Source organism: Anomalospiza imberbis, chromosome 2, assembly GCF_031753505.1.
Source record: "Anomalospiza imberbis isolate Cuckoo-Finch-1a 21T00152 chromosome 2, ASM3175350v1, whole genome shotgun sequence".
Lineage (NCBI taxonomy): Eukaryota > Metazoa > Chordata > Aves > Passeriformes > Viduidae > Anomalospiza > Anomalospiza imberbis.
The window spans coordinates 15602941-15616101 of record NC_089682.1 but is presented as its reverse complement, the minus strand read 5'-3'; the positions used below and the strand labels follow the sequence as shown (position 1 = coordinate 15616101).

The window sequence follows — 13161 nt, the reverse complement described above, 5'->3', positions numbered from 1 at the left end:
AGGAGCCAGAAACCTTCAACTACCTCAGGATGCTCATTAGTGCTGTTACTTACATAGCACAGCTTACTCTTATCTACAAACCATGGGGGAAGGATGTAAACAGCTGCACAGCCCCAGCTCCAGCCCGCAGGAAAAGCTAACACCAGTTCCCAGTCTCCTCAAAATCAACACAGCACCATCCCAGTTACCACCCCATCAAGCGAAGGTAAAGGAGCTCTGAACTTAAGATCTGCCTGTCAGTGTTCTTGAACATTTACAGGGGCATATTTAACTTAGAAGTTACAAATTCATCAAGATAACTGAAGGAACAACAAAAAAAGTGTTACTGACCCAGTTTAAAGTACACCTGCAAAGTTTCAGAGCTCATGGAAAATATATTAACTTGCACAAAGTATATTCCCTTGACCCCAAAATTCAGTCCAGATAGAGTTGTGTTCTGTATTCCACAACAGTATCCCTGCATTTCTCCTCTGCTTTCATTGTCTCTACCCCAGAATAAGAAGTCCAGCTCTCTCCTATCACAGCTGCTGGATGTGTCTTGGCACTGGGAAACACACAGAGATCCCGAAGTCTTGCTCCAAGGCTCAGCATCTGGTGAACACCCTGCTCATCTTCTGTTATTCCTTAATTACAGGCGAGAAGGGACAGGAGAGAAAGGTTGATCTGCTAATTTTCAAATCAAGTTAGCCATGTTTTTCTCAAAAATCCCACACCACCCAGATGAAAGGCTAAAGGCGACAGACACAGCCAGCTCAGTCTAGAGGTGAAAGGTCAGGGACAGACCTCAAGGGCAGCAAGGCCTTGCTGGGTGCCAAGTGACTTATCCAGCAGCACTGAGAGGGACACAACTGCTGGCTGCAGGGAGACACTTCTCTGCAGAACCTCATGGAAAAGCCAACAGCCAGTTTTGTCATGGGCAAAGGTAGTTTTGAGACAAGAGGAGGTTTCATTGCTGTTGTTACTTCAGCATATTTTATTGGGTTTTGCATTCTTTAAAGGAGATTTCAATACAAATTTGAATAGAAAAACATTTTACACCTGAGTTTGACAACACGTTTGCTCTTGACTAGTACATTGTGGGCAGTTATCACATATTGTGATAAAAGCGAGCTTGCAAATGGCTTGTACAAATGGAAAATGATAAATGACAATTTTATACTTCAGGTGAATAAAATGTATTGCAAAGCTTTTAGAAATGAAGAAAATAATTTAACTGAAATCCTATTAATGAAAAAGAAGCTGCCACTGTTCCTCAACGGCATTTTTGCAGCATTTTTGGGTATGTGCATAAACATTAATTATTTGCAAAAATACTTTCTTCTCCTTATTCTTTCAATGCTTCCCGTAGCCCTGTTCCACCACTTCACTTGTTCCCTCTCGCTCTCTTCCTTAAAAATTCACTTACCTCTGCTTTTTCATTGATACAAATATAATTCTGGGTCTAGCTTAAATAAAAATAACCAACAAACTAAATGATGCCCACATCTGTTTCCTTAACTACCTCCTTCTGTTTCATCTGGAAGCTGCTGAGAATGCTCAGCAGTCACTACTCTCCCACATCTCTTTAGGCTTCATATGAAATGGTAATTTTCTGCCTCTTCTCTGTCCTGTCCAGCATCCACCAGGATAAAATTAAATTCTAAACCATTGTCCCAATTTTTTCCATACCAACCTCCCAGTTTCCAAATGCAGATCCAGATCTAAATGTTTTATTAAAATAAGTGTGCTCTGTCTGCAAGAAACATGAAAACATCCTGCTAGCAAATGCCCAAATATTGCATCTTCTCTTGCATTACTCTTTTTTTTTTTCTTTTTTTTTTTTAGTTATCTGTTACCCTGTTTCATACATAATAAACACACAGAGAGGTGTATATATAGTCAGCTCCTCGATGCAGTGGCTGTGTTTTTGTTTAGTGTTTCCCAGCATGGTCCATAAATAGGATTCCTAGAGCTAAATATATGACACACAAGAGAGACACTGAGGCAAACAGATGTTCAGAGGATAGAATTAACCTGGAATTTCACTTCAAACCCAGAGTGGCTTCTACTTCTTGTTTCTATAGGCTGTTCCTGCACAGAACCTCACAATACTAGCGTGCCACACCAGTGGATGGATCCAACTATGCAAAATTGCAGAAACTAAGTCAGGGCTCAGCATTCATGCATTTTGAAGACTACAAGAATAGAGTAATTGAAGAGAAATGGTAAGCAATTAGGATTAAAAAAAAAAAGATGGGGGGCACTGCACAGTAAATAACAAGAAAAGAAATTATCTCCTGGAACAAGATACTGAAATCTTAGATAGACAGAAATCTAGAAATCTATCTTAGGTAGATTATGAAACCTTAACTGAATACCAGGGCAGCAAATGACCATAGCACAGGAAAAGAAATTCAGATTTTATTTATCTCAAGTCATTATTTAAATTGAACTCATAAACAAAATGTGCTTGAAAAGAATGAGCGAGCACCCATTCCACTCTTGCCAAGAAGATAGCACTGAGATTTTTTTCTGGCCACAAAAAAATCATGTCAATGTCACAAGCACATGTCCAGCACAGACTGATGTCTTTTCCCACCTCTCTGAACTGAAAGCATTGACTTCCAGGGCAGTGTAGCTCACCTAAATACTGGGATAATTTTCACCCTTATTTTCAAAAAACAGTACTATTAAAGGAAATGTGTATTATCTGAGACACTACATAAGCATGTGCAGATATGGTATTTAAACTTAAAGGATAAATATTTTGCACGTTCACATTTCCTGTGCCATTAATTTTTTATGTCTTGTTTTGGGTTGGTGTCATATGTTGCATGCATATTTTAACCTTAATAGGCTGAGCAGTATGTTCTTGTGCATATTTGTATAAACTGTATACTGATTATACACCAATTAGCTGATCTTAAAAATGAAAGGGATTTTTTTCCTGCTAGCAATAATTTCTCTGAAGCTGGCAGTATTTGCAAGGGAACACCAAAGCCTGTCTGTGGAGAGGGCCAGAATGTGTAAATAGCAGAAGAATAATTCAACAAAAGAAAGATCAGTGCCTTCAAAGTTACTGTGTTAGAAAGGAAACCAAAGGAAAACCAATACTGAGGGTCAGACACCTCATCAAGCACAATGAAGGCAGTCACTTGCACTTCTTGGTAATAAAATATTTTATTACCAAGAAAAAGAGTTTGAAGTTTGCCTTTCTGCTGAAAAATATTACCAGAATCATAGCTTATATAGATTATTTAATAAGAGATTGAGTCAATACACTCATATGTTGAGAAGCCAACAGCCTGTGTTTCTAATAAATGGGGTACCTTTTTATATCCAAATAATCAACAAACTATCAAACAAAATGATGAAGCATTTTTCTTGCAAAATATTTTTCTCATTTATCTAATTTACAAAAATTGACTTAAATCTCAGTTTTGCATATAACAGACTTGTTATTTATTCCTAAATGAAAACCTATTATATCATCAAACTTATTTACACAAAATTTCCCTTTTAGCATTGCATGCAAATTATTTCTATTATTTAAATGTAGGCTGGAAGGTAAATTAAATAATTCTCAAGAGAACTAAAGAAAAACTTTCCTTGCTTTCAGTGTTTGGCTTTGATTAAGAGCATGTAACACGTGATAAACTGTTCCAGATTTGCTGGCTCAATGCAGCCTGCAATTACAGTTTATAGAAAACAAATATATCTGACAAGGCAATATATCTTTGCCTCAAATATGTTTACTCATATAACAATTGTTGTTAGTTTACTTACAAAATACAGTCTATCAGTTCCAGTTTTGCAGCTTGACCTAAGTAAGTGGGCTCTTGTTCCCAGACACACAAAACAGCACAATGAATAAGATACTTAAAAATAGGATACTCAAAAATCAAAACAAAACTAGTCTAAAATAAGTTATGGCCATTTAACACTTAAAGGCAAGTTTCCTTTAACACTTATTGAAGGCAAGTTTCCATAATGTACCTTTATACCTGAATGAAGATCATACTGTATTTCTGACAGATCTGAAACAGTTGCAAAACTTTGGATCTTGGTTTAGATTTTGAAAGTTAACTTAGAGATGGAATTTCACCATGTTGGAAAAGCATTCAAGGAAAAAAAAAAAAAAACAACCTTTCTATGTTTTTCTGTTCCAAGACCTGGTTGTAATTTTCTTATGTTATTAAATAATTGCAACAATAGCAATAGTTTTGCTTTTTTCAAACAATCTGAAAATATTCTCTGAGAAGAAAAGGCTTTCCCACACTGCTATTACCAAAGTGCAACAATGCCAATTCTAAATAGCAAAAAGCTATTTTTAATGTATTTTTAAATGTCAGCTTTATAAAAGTTTTCTAACAATAATTCTATATGAAAACAAAAAAATCTAAAGCAGGGAAAAGTTATATTTAAAGATCCACTCATGGTGAGGAAAGGATTTTCTTGACTTATGAACTATAGGAAGAAGCAAAAGAATAATCCCTCCCAGTTTCTGGCAATGAATATGCAAGCCAACCAACATCTGACATTCCTACAGATGCAGATAGGTGCCTCAGTGCCACGGCCTTTTTCCCTAGACTGGGCTGACACTGCAGTACCTGAAGCACCCAGCAAACCAGCCCAGAGCTGCTGCAGCCCTGGGAACAGCCCGGGAAAGCACAAGGCCATCACGCTTCCCCAACCCCATCCCTACACTCCAGCAAACTCCTTTCCTGAGCCTTTCACAGGAGAAGAATGAACCCACTGCAGTGCTAAATTAAAACGCTCCGTTTCCTGGATATTAATTGCCATTGCCACCATACTGGAGCAGATCTCAACATCTTAATGAGGCAGGTATAAACCAGGTTTTGCCAATAGGCAACCTAAGGCAGAGCCACCTGAAAAAAATGGAAGTTACTCATAAAACTGGATATATCACTGCAATATACAAATTAAATACATATTAAAATACCTGACCTAGGAAGATAAGTGTGGTAATTTGGCCAACAGTGATTTAGCAAAAGTTCCATAGAATTTCCTAAATTATGTCCACCACAGCAGTGGTCACTACTGTTTGTTTCCATTAGGTCACAAATATCTGTGGTCAACAAGAAACATTAAAGGATGAGACATATTCTGGTTTTACTGCCCACAGTGAAAAGCAGAAAAAAAATCAAATCTTTCCATGTCCTCTTGGCCTTTGCAACAAAAACCTGAATGATTCACAAATGGTGACATACAACCAGTTGTAACCCTCACTACGTAATGAAAGTAATAACCCATGTAGGCCACTGCTGGTGGAATTACACCAACTTTAATTTGTTCCTATGCTACACGTGCAATCCAACACCCATTACCGTTGTGCTTTAACTCCAGTCAGCAAATAAATATTATGCAGCCACTTACTTCAATTTACACTGATTTTATTATTAGAACCCCTAATTTCAATTCAGTATTTAGAAATAATTAGCATGAAAAAACAGGATATAAAGTTGGATCCTAAATAGCTTTTTAGTTCAGAAATTAATTATTTTCCTCTTAGTTACTTAGATGCTTCTAACAAATAATTTAGCTATTTTCCTTGAATACCACTGTTGGACACTTGTCAATATTTCTCAAGGAAAAACTCTCTACAGGCCAGAAGCCCAAGAGACCAAGATTCTTCTCCTCAAATGTAAATGCTTGCTAAAGTGCTGACACTTAAATTAGGCCAACCAAGTTAAGTAGTAAAACTACACAATATAACACCACAGCAGTAGAATAGCACTTATTATCATCATCTTGGTAATAAAAACAATGCAGCAGCACAGAATGCTTCACTTCCACATCACTGGCTCTGCTCTGAAGTTGCAAGCAGCAGGATTACATTGCCCAAGCAAATAAAAAATACTGCCTACCACTTTCACTGCTGAACAGTGGCTAAAGACCTTTAGATGCATCCTGTCCTCCTCACTTCCTAACAACAAAGAGAACACAAGAAAACAAAACAACCAACGAACCAAACACAAACACTCTGTCCCCGTCCCCTTTTTCATGTCATTCAGGTCACATTCTGTGATCAATAAATAGACTGAGTTAGAATTTGATAAAAATCCCAGGACAAGAACATTTGAAGAAAATAACACCCATGGCACTAAGGGCTCACTCTTCAATACAATATGGTAACACTTTCCACAAGGAGATTGGCCACACAGATCTTAAAAAACTCTTTCTGAACACAGCAGCCATTATTTGCTGAACCCTCCACACTTAAACAAGGCTACCATGGCTACCATGTGGCACCATGCTCTAACAGATCCCAGGAAAAACACGGGGAAGCTCTCCTGCCTTGTTGTGCCTTGTGCATCCTCTTGGTGCTGCCAGACCATGGCCTTCTGCACCTGCTTTTTCTGCAGCAACAGAAATGGTTGTGAGGATGCAGCCAAGATGAACAGTGCACCAACCCTGACATGATGTACAGGTGGCCATGAGCAGTGCAATCCCCACCAACCAAGTCCAATGAAATAACTTCCTAATATGAAATTGCTACTTCCAAACCTAACCCCTGCCTCAACCTACAGATCTTCATGTCAGACTTTGCTTTTCTCATCTCAGTAAATATGAGATTTTGTATTCTTCAGCTAGAGACAGAAAAATCTTTCTCTCCTGAATCCTTTAAAGGTTCTAGCCAGAGGGAAGAAAAAGGAGGAGAAAGTGCCCTAAGAACCATATTTGGAGTGCTATCCCCTTGTGACTGAAACAAATCTCTGTATCTGCCACAGCTATTAGCCTTCTCCAAATAGCAGCTGAAGCAATATGGAACAAACTTGGTCCCTAGATAATTTCCCAACTACTCATATGGTTCTGTATAGCAGCCATGAAAAATAATAATTCTTAGTAATTTAATTCTGCTGTTGCTTGAAAAACTTATAACCCGAAGCAGAAAATTTGGACGTGTCTCTAGATTCAAGACAAAACTGCAAGCTCAAAAGACAAAGTTTTCTGAGATTTATTTCCAATCTTTTCTTTAAGAGGATATCAATCATTGCAAAAGAGGTAGAGATTAGTCTGCTTCAGATTTTAAAGGAAGTAATACATTTTGCAAAAATTATTAGTTCTTCTTCACTTGCAGTTGTAAACCTTAAGTATAAGACCTCTACTGAAACTGCAGCTCAAATAAAATGCTAGCTGATAATACATAAAGGAAATGTCCATAACAATCCTAAAAGTATAGAAGACACACTAAAATGGAAATTACATTACAGCAATTATTAATGACAGCAGATTATTCTGTATAAGACAGCAAGCAAGAAACTGTCATGTGAATCCTCCAGAAAAAATTACGGCACATCTCTTGCACAGACCCTGTTGTCCTCCTACAAGCAGGAGCATAAATATAACCTGAAGAAAAGTCCAGGTTTTATATTTCCAATTTTTTGTTTTGTTCTGGTAGTTCTGAAAGCAGGGCAGGGAGCTAGGGAATGACACAGAAGATATGGAGGCTTTCATTTTAGCCATCCAAAACCCTACATAGGAATCTGCATTGGGAGTCAAGCCAGACATGAAGAGGACACATTCCAGTCTCAAAAAAAAAAGACAGTAAAAGACACTTCCCAAGAAAATAATGCATTAAGTTGTATGTTTTCCACTTTTTTTTCCTCTTTTAGAGATCTCTGTCCCAAATAAAGCATGAATATGTGAATGTAGACTGACATCCCTGTGCAAAACCCTCCATATATGCAAACTGCCATTTCCTTACTTTATTAAGCTTTAGCAATCTCCTCATATAACTTTCCTTAATTAAATGTATGGAGGAGGGATTTCCCTAAAAAGAAAGGGATGTCTGTGCAAATTTATGTGGAAGTATTAGACATGCATCCATATATGTCAGTCAAAGAGGACAATGATTTTTTTTCTATTATTATTCCTGCTATGCCTTTTCAATTAAATAGACTCTAGCTTTATTTCTAGAAACAAGGAAGGTTTACATTTTGTTCTTTGGAAGTCTTGAATTTAATATACATTTAATGTCCATATACTATACCTTTTTTGTTGGTTCTAATAATTGTCTCAGACAACAGTAAAGGGCTTCCATTGGAAACTTCATTTATAGGCTTCTCTGGTGGTTTGTTGGCAGTATTTTCTTTCTTCATGTCTTTCTTTATTTCCTGCAGAAGACAGGTAAAGAGGGAAAAGAAAAAAAATAACCAGTTTAAAGAAAGGTATTACAGAATATTCTAAATCTCAAGCTCCCAAAATTTCTTAAATCTTCTATGTACACACCTCTGCCTGCTCTAATGTTACCTCAAAGACTCTTACAAAGTTGAAATGCCACAAAAAGAAAGCAATTTTCAGTAACCTCTTCCAATGGCCACTACTGTTTTTCTTTTTCAAATAACCCCTTATCTATGTGTGAAAATTGTAGGACAGCTTTAAAAATCTCTTAGTTAAGATCACCAAAGCTGAAAAGTGTGAGGAGGGAAAAAAATAGATGTTTCAGTTTATCCAGCAGTGAGCTGTACATTTGATAAACAGGGCAGAACCAGTACAGAGCCCCTGATGTAAAGGCAGCTAAGTCTGCTTCCCCTCCAATGAGAAGACCACAGAAACAACCACCATAGCAAGAAAAAAACTATTAACTAGGAAAATATGACAAATGTTACCATAATTGGCAGAAGCATATAGCAAGACTGCTGTCAGAGCTGTTGCTAACACTGACACATTTTGTTGCTCACTACCTTTTAAGGGGATTGACAATATATATCGAAAATATATATGGTGGGGTTTCATGAAAGCAAATCCACAGAAAACAGCTTCATAGTTACTGCTAGAGATGCACAGTACCCTCTCTATCAGCTTCTTAATCAGACTTTAAAAGCCTAACTCTGTTGATGTTCATACCCATTTTGACAAAGCATCCAAAATATCATCACCTTTCATATGTATTATATTGAAACACCACTGAAGCAAACAAACAGCATTATCTCACTTTCTAGACAGGTGACTGACACACTACAGAGGCTGAACCATTTGCTTATAAGCACGTCCCAAAATATAAGGAAAAAAAAGAGTTTTGGCTCCAAGCTTTGTCCTAGATCCACAGAACCACTCAGGCTGAGAGAGAACTCGGAAGGTCCCTACTCCAATTCAGTTCAAAGCAGGGTCACCTCTGAGTGGAGGTGACCAGGCTGTGCAAGGCTGTTTGAGCAGCTGGGTTTTGCAAACCTCAAAGGACAGAGGCTGCAGAAGTCCACTGCTTGACTGACTTTATAGTGACAAAATTTTTCCTTATACCTTGCCTGGAACTTTCTTCTCAAATCCCATCTGCTCTCTCCTGTCCTGCCCACGACATCACTGCGAAAGGTGTGTCTCTATCTCCTGGATAACAATTTTTATGTAGCAGAAGGTCCCCCCAAAACCCTGTTTTCAAGCTGAACAAGCCCACACCTCCCTTAGCATCTCCTTAGGGAGCATGTGCTCCAGCTTCCAGAGGCACAGAACTTGCTTTGGCTTATCAATATCTTCCCTTTATGCAAAATTCTCATCCCATCCACAAAATGGGATGCTGTATTCTGGATGTGGATTTATGAGTGCTAGGCAAAGGAGGATTACCACTTCCCTCAATCTGCAGGCTATTAATGCAGCCCAGGCTGCTGTTCACTGTGCTGGTGCCGGGGTACAAGACTGGCACATATTTACGTTGCTGCCCACCAGGACCCACAGGTCCTTTTCAGCAGAGTTGTAACCAAATTTATCAGGTCCCACTCTGCAGATCTGCCAGCATTCCTCCTTCCCAGGGCAAGAACTGGTATTTGTCCTTGCTGGATTCCATAATGCTTCTGTCTGGGGCCCTCTGAAGTGCAGCCCTGCCTTCAAGCATGTTAGTTGCTCCCCCAGTTTGATATCATCTGCAAATTAGATGAGATCTACATTAAACAAGCATCAGAGACAGGTGATGGCTTTGGATGAGCTCTTCCCATTACAAAAACCTCTACCTCTCCTCCTCTCTTTCACCTCTCTTACATTCACTGCCCTCTTCTACATCCCAGTGCAGGATCAATTTCCACCACCCCACAGCTTTGTACCATACACAGGAAATACTGTAGATCTTATTTAGATTTTCAGCATATCAGACATGAGCACTAATGCATAGAAAGCACATTTCTATTTGAAGTTTCTGAAGCTGTCATCTGTAAACAGCATCAAGCACAGCAAGAATTTTAAAGTTATTGTCTGTAAGATAAACCTTAAACCTGAATCTCAAAATTTTTTTTAACCTTCTATTTCCCCAAACCAATTATTTCAAAGCTGACTTATTAGCTATACAGCATTAATACAGTCTTCTACATCTGCTCAAAGCATTTTCTGTGTATCAGTACATTAGCAGAGATAAAACTTTTATAAATTACTGCTTATGGAAGGTACAGTAAATCCTTTATGTACTGCCATCACACTGGTAAAATAGTATCTAAAAACAACTCCTCAGAGTAACCATAATAACTGAAATAACAAATGTGAATATGTGTATGAAAGGTGTGTGATATCTGTGTGATAGATGCTGCTGTTGTTAGAAGAAATATTGTACATAGTTGTGGTAAAAAAGTGAACCATGTGAGACTTTAAGAACACTGTATGCATTTAGAAGAATATATCACTTTCTAAAAGAAGTGGACTAGACTAAACATATACATTATTCTACAAGCTTCTTTTTCACAGCCTTAAAAATTAAAATGTATAATAAATTACTTCACCCAGAGCTTTACATCTATTTTGCAGCTAGGTGACAAACTTACTGCGTATTAAAAAACTATCTGCCGTTTAAACAGAATTTGTGAGTCAAACAGCATTCTCATGTGAACAAGACCACAAGACAACATCCTATGGAAGACCCCATCGTGCCAGAACTTACTTCCTGTGCGTCATTACGTGTTACTTTTCATTCTTTATGTCAGAATGTAATTAAATCCTCAACTCACAAATTCTGAAGCAGCAGTACAATATTTTTAACTGTAAAAATCCCTTTGCAACTTCAAAACTGACAGAGAAAATTGTCTGCTATAACAGAAAACAATGCTGTACCCTTTAGTCTCCAGATGAATGACACTGGTGCCTTTGCTGCTGCTGACAGCTTTTTGAGAAAGCCTTGTTTGGCTTCTGAAAAAAGCAAAGGAATACAAGACAACTCCCAAACACTGGCATTTGTTTTTAGCATGGGGAATCTTGCACTTCTTTCTCATCCACTATTCGTGGAAAGAAGAAAGACACACATGCCAATTGTCCACTAAACTGAAATTCACACAGAAGGTTTGGCACCTTACAGGCACCAAAATTGTCCAAGGACTTCTTTTTTTGTGTGCCTAACAGTTTTTTGTGGTACTTTTCATTACTGTTACCTTTGATGCTCACGAGAAGGGCCATAATCTTTCATAGCTAGTGCCCAGAGTAACATGGCATGATCAACCCCAGCAACCTGAAGTTACAGACCCTGGAGGGAACTGAAAGGAAAAGTGGAGAATTGTCTAAACAATGAAACAGAAATCAACTAAAGGTCAATCTAGCTCTACTAAACTAAAATCTTATCAGAAACATACTCATAATTAGCAGTACCCTATGGGAAGCCCATATCTAAGTGGCTTAGGATGCATTCTGCAGTAAGTGATGCCAGCTTTAAAACCTTTGTACCTCTCTTCAATTCCTGGTCTTAGCCAGTGGTATTCACGTGCCCTCTGAACAGAGAGAAGCTGTGAGAGAAACAGAAATGAAGGAAAAACAATTCTCATCTCTGCTTGCTGCTCCTGTTGTTATTTTGAACATGTGAAATGTGTTGGAAGATTATTTATCTGAAGGTGATGGCTTGATTGGATTCTGGTGATGGTGTTTTGATTTATTGACCAATTGGATCCACGTGTGAGTGTTGGGACTTTGGCTGACAGTCACGCGTTTTCAGTAGGAGTAGTTAGGAGTAAGTATGATGTAGTATAGATATAATATAGTATAATGTAATATAATATCGACTTAATAAAGTGAATGTTCAGCATTCCAAAGCCATGGCGTCAGATGCCAATCATTCCTAGAGCTTGGGGTTGCCTGATTTTACTATATTAGTCTACAGCATAAGACTAAAATCTTATAAACAAAAGCTAACAAATGCCCCAGCCTTCAGCAGCCTCACCACTGTAGCCTGCAGCAAACACTCATGCCAATATTACAGCCTCTCTCCTCTCTCTAGTATGTTGCTTCTGCCTCCTTGCTGACTTCTCTTCTGTAGTGCTGTCCCTTGGGGAACTTAGGATTTTAGAACTTTTCTTCAGCCGTGGCTCAAACAGAGCCAGGCATCCTTATCCTCAGGCCAAAGGGACCCTTGGTACTATTAAATTCAGAAATACTGACATAGCCCTTTACGTCTATCCCCACCCCAAGCTGCTGTAAAAAAATAGATTATTACTCTAAAATATTATAATGCCTTATTCAAAATTGCATTTCTTCTTGAAAAATGAAGTGAAAACAAACACAAATAACTCTGGCCAAATAAATATACCAAGTAAATTTATTTTTATTTTTATTTTAAAGCTCACTTTATTTTCCTGCAAAAAGTATACTGAAAATGACTACCTAGCATATTTGGTAAATGAACTACCATAGCCCTAGAAGCTTTATCAGTAATAGTTATAGAAATCTCTCTATGTAACCCAGTCCTTCCAGATCTGCAAAGAGTTGAAGCCTACCACATGAGCGAAGAGTAGGCAAATGAGCTTGCAAACCCATGCATATCAAAGGTGGCTTGTGGGAATTTTCCCCAGTATATGACAAAATCTATTTCTAGTTCTGATTTCGAGTTGAAGTTTGCAGATATTATTTTTTTAAAGAAGAAATTACATGTGCAGAAATAAGTACAAAGCAAACTTTCAGTTAGGATAGAAATCCTCAATCTGCTCTAAGTAGCTCAAGAACAGCTGAATTTAAATGCTAAAGGAGGATGAACAGAAACTAATTGTCCAGTTTCAAGTTCAGAAACTGCTGTGTCTTGAAAAATAAGCTTGTGTAATAAAGGAGAGGAGAAACTAGACAGGTAAGATATTGGATTACATTATTTTGCCCAAAAACACTGGGAAAAGATCAACCTGCTGCCTGCCCAGCAAGGACTTCAGTGCACCTCCTGCCCAAGACTTTTGCACTGGTTTCTGGTTTTATTTTGACTACAGCAGATATATT

The 13161-nt window shown here is 38.0% G+C and overlaps 1 protein-coding gene across 6 annotated transcripts in view; it reads right to left on the bottom strand.

Moving 5' to 3' along the window:
- SH3KBP1 (SH3 domain containing kinase binding protein 1) overlaps positions 1–13161 on the bottom strand; it is a 211899-nt gene that overhangs the window by 125914 nt on the left and 72824 nt on the right. For 5 of the 6 annotated variants that reach the window (XR_010995877.1, XM_068179919.1, XM_068179921.1 and 2 more), the window contains one exon: positions 7994–8117. Coding sequence is in view for 5 of the 6 variants with exons in the window: in XM_068179919.1 (XP_068036020.1) it covers positions 7994–8117 (124 nt within the window). In the remaining variant the exon portion in view is untranslated. Of the gene's footprint in view, positions 1–7993; positions 8118–8262; positions 8271–13161 lie in introns of those variants that run through there. The other variant, XM_068179923.1, reaches the window with a different exon arrangement.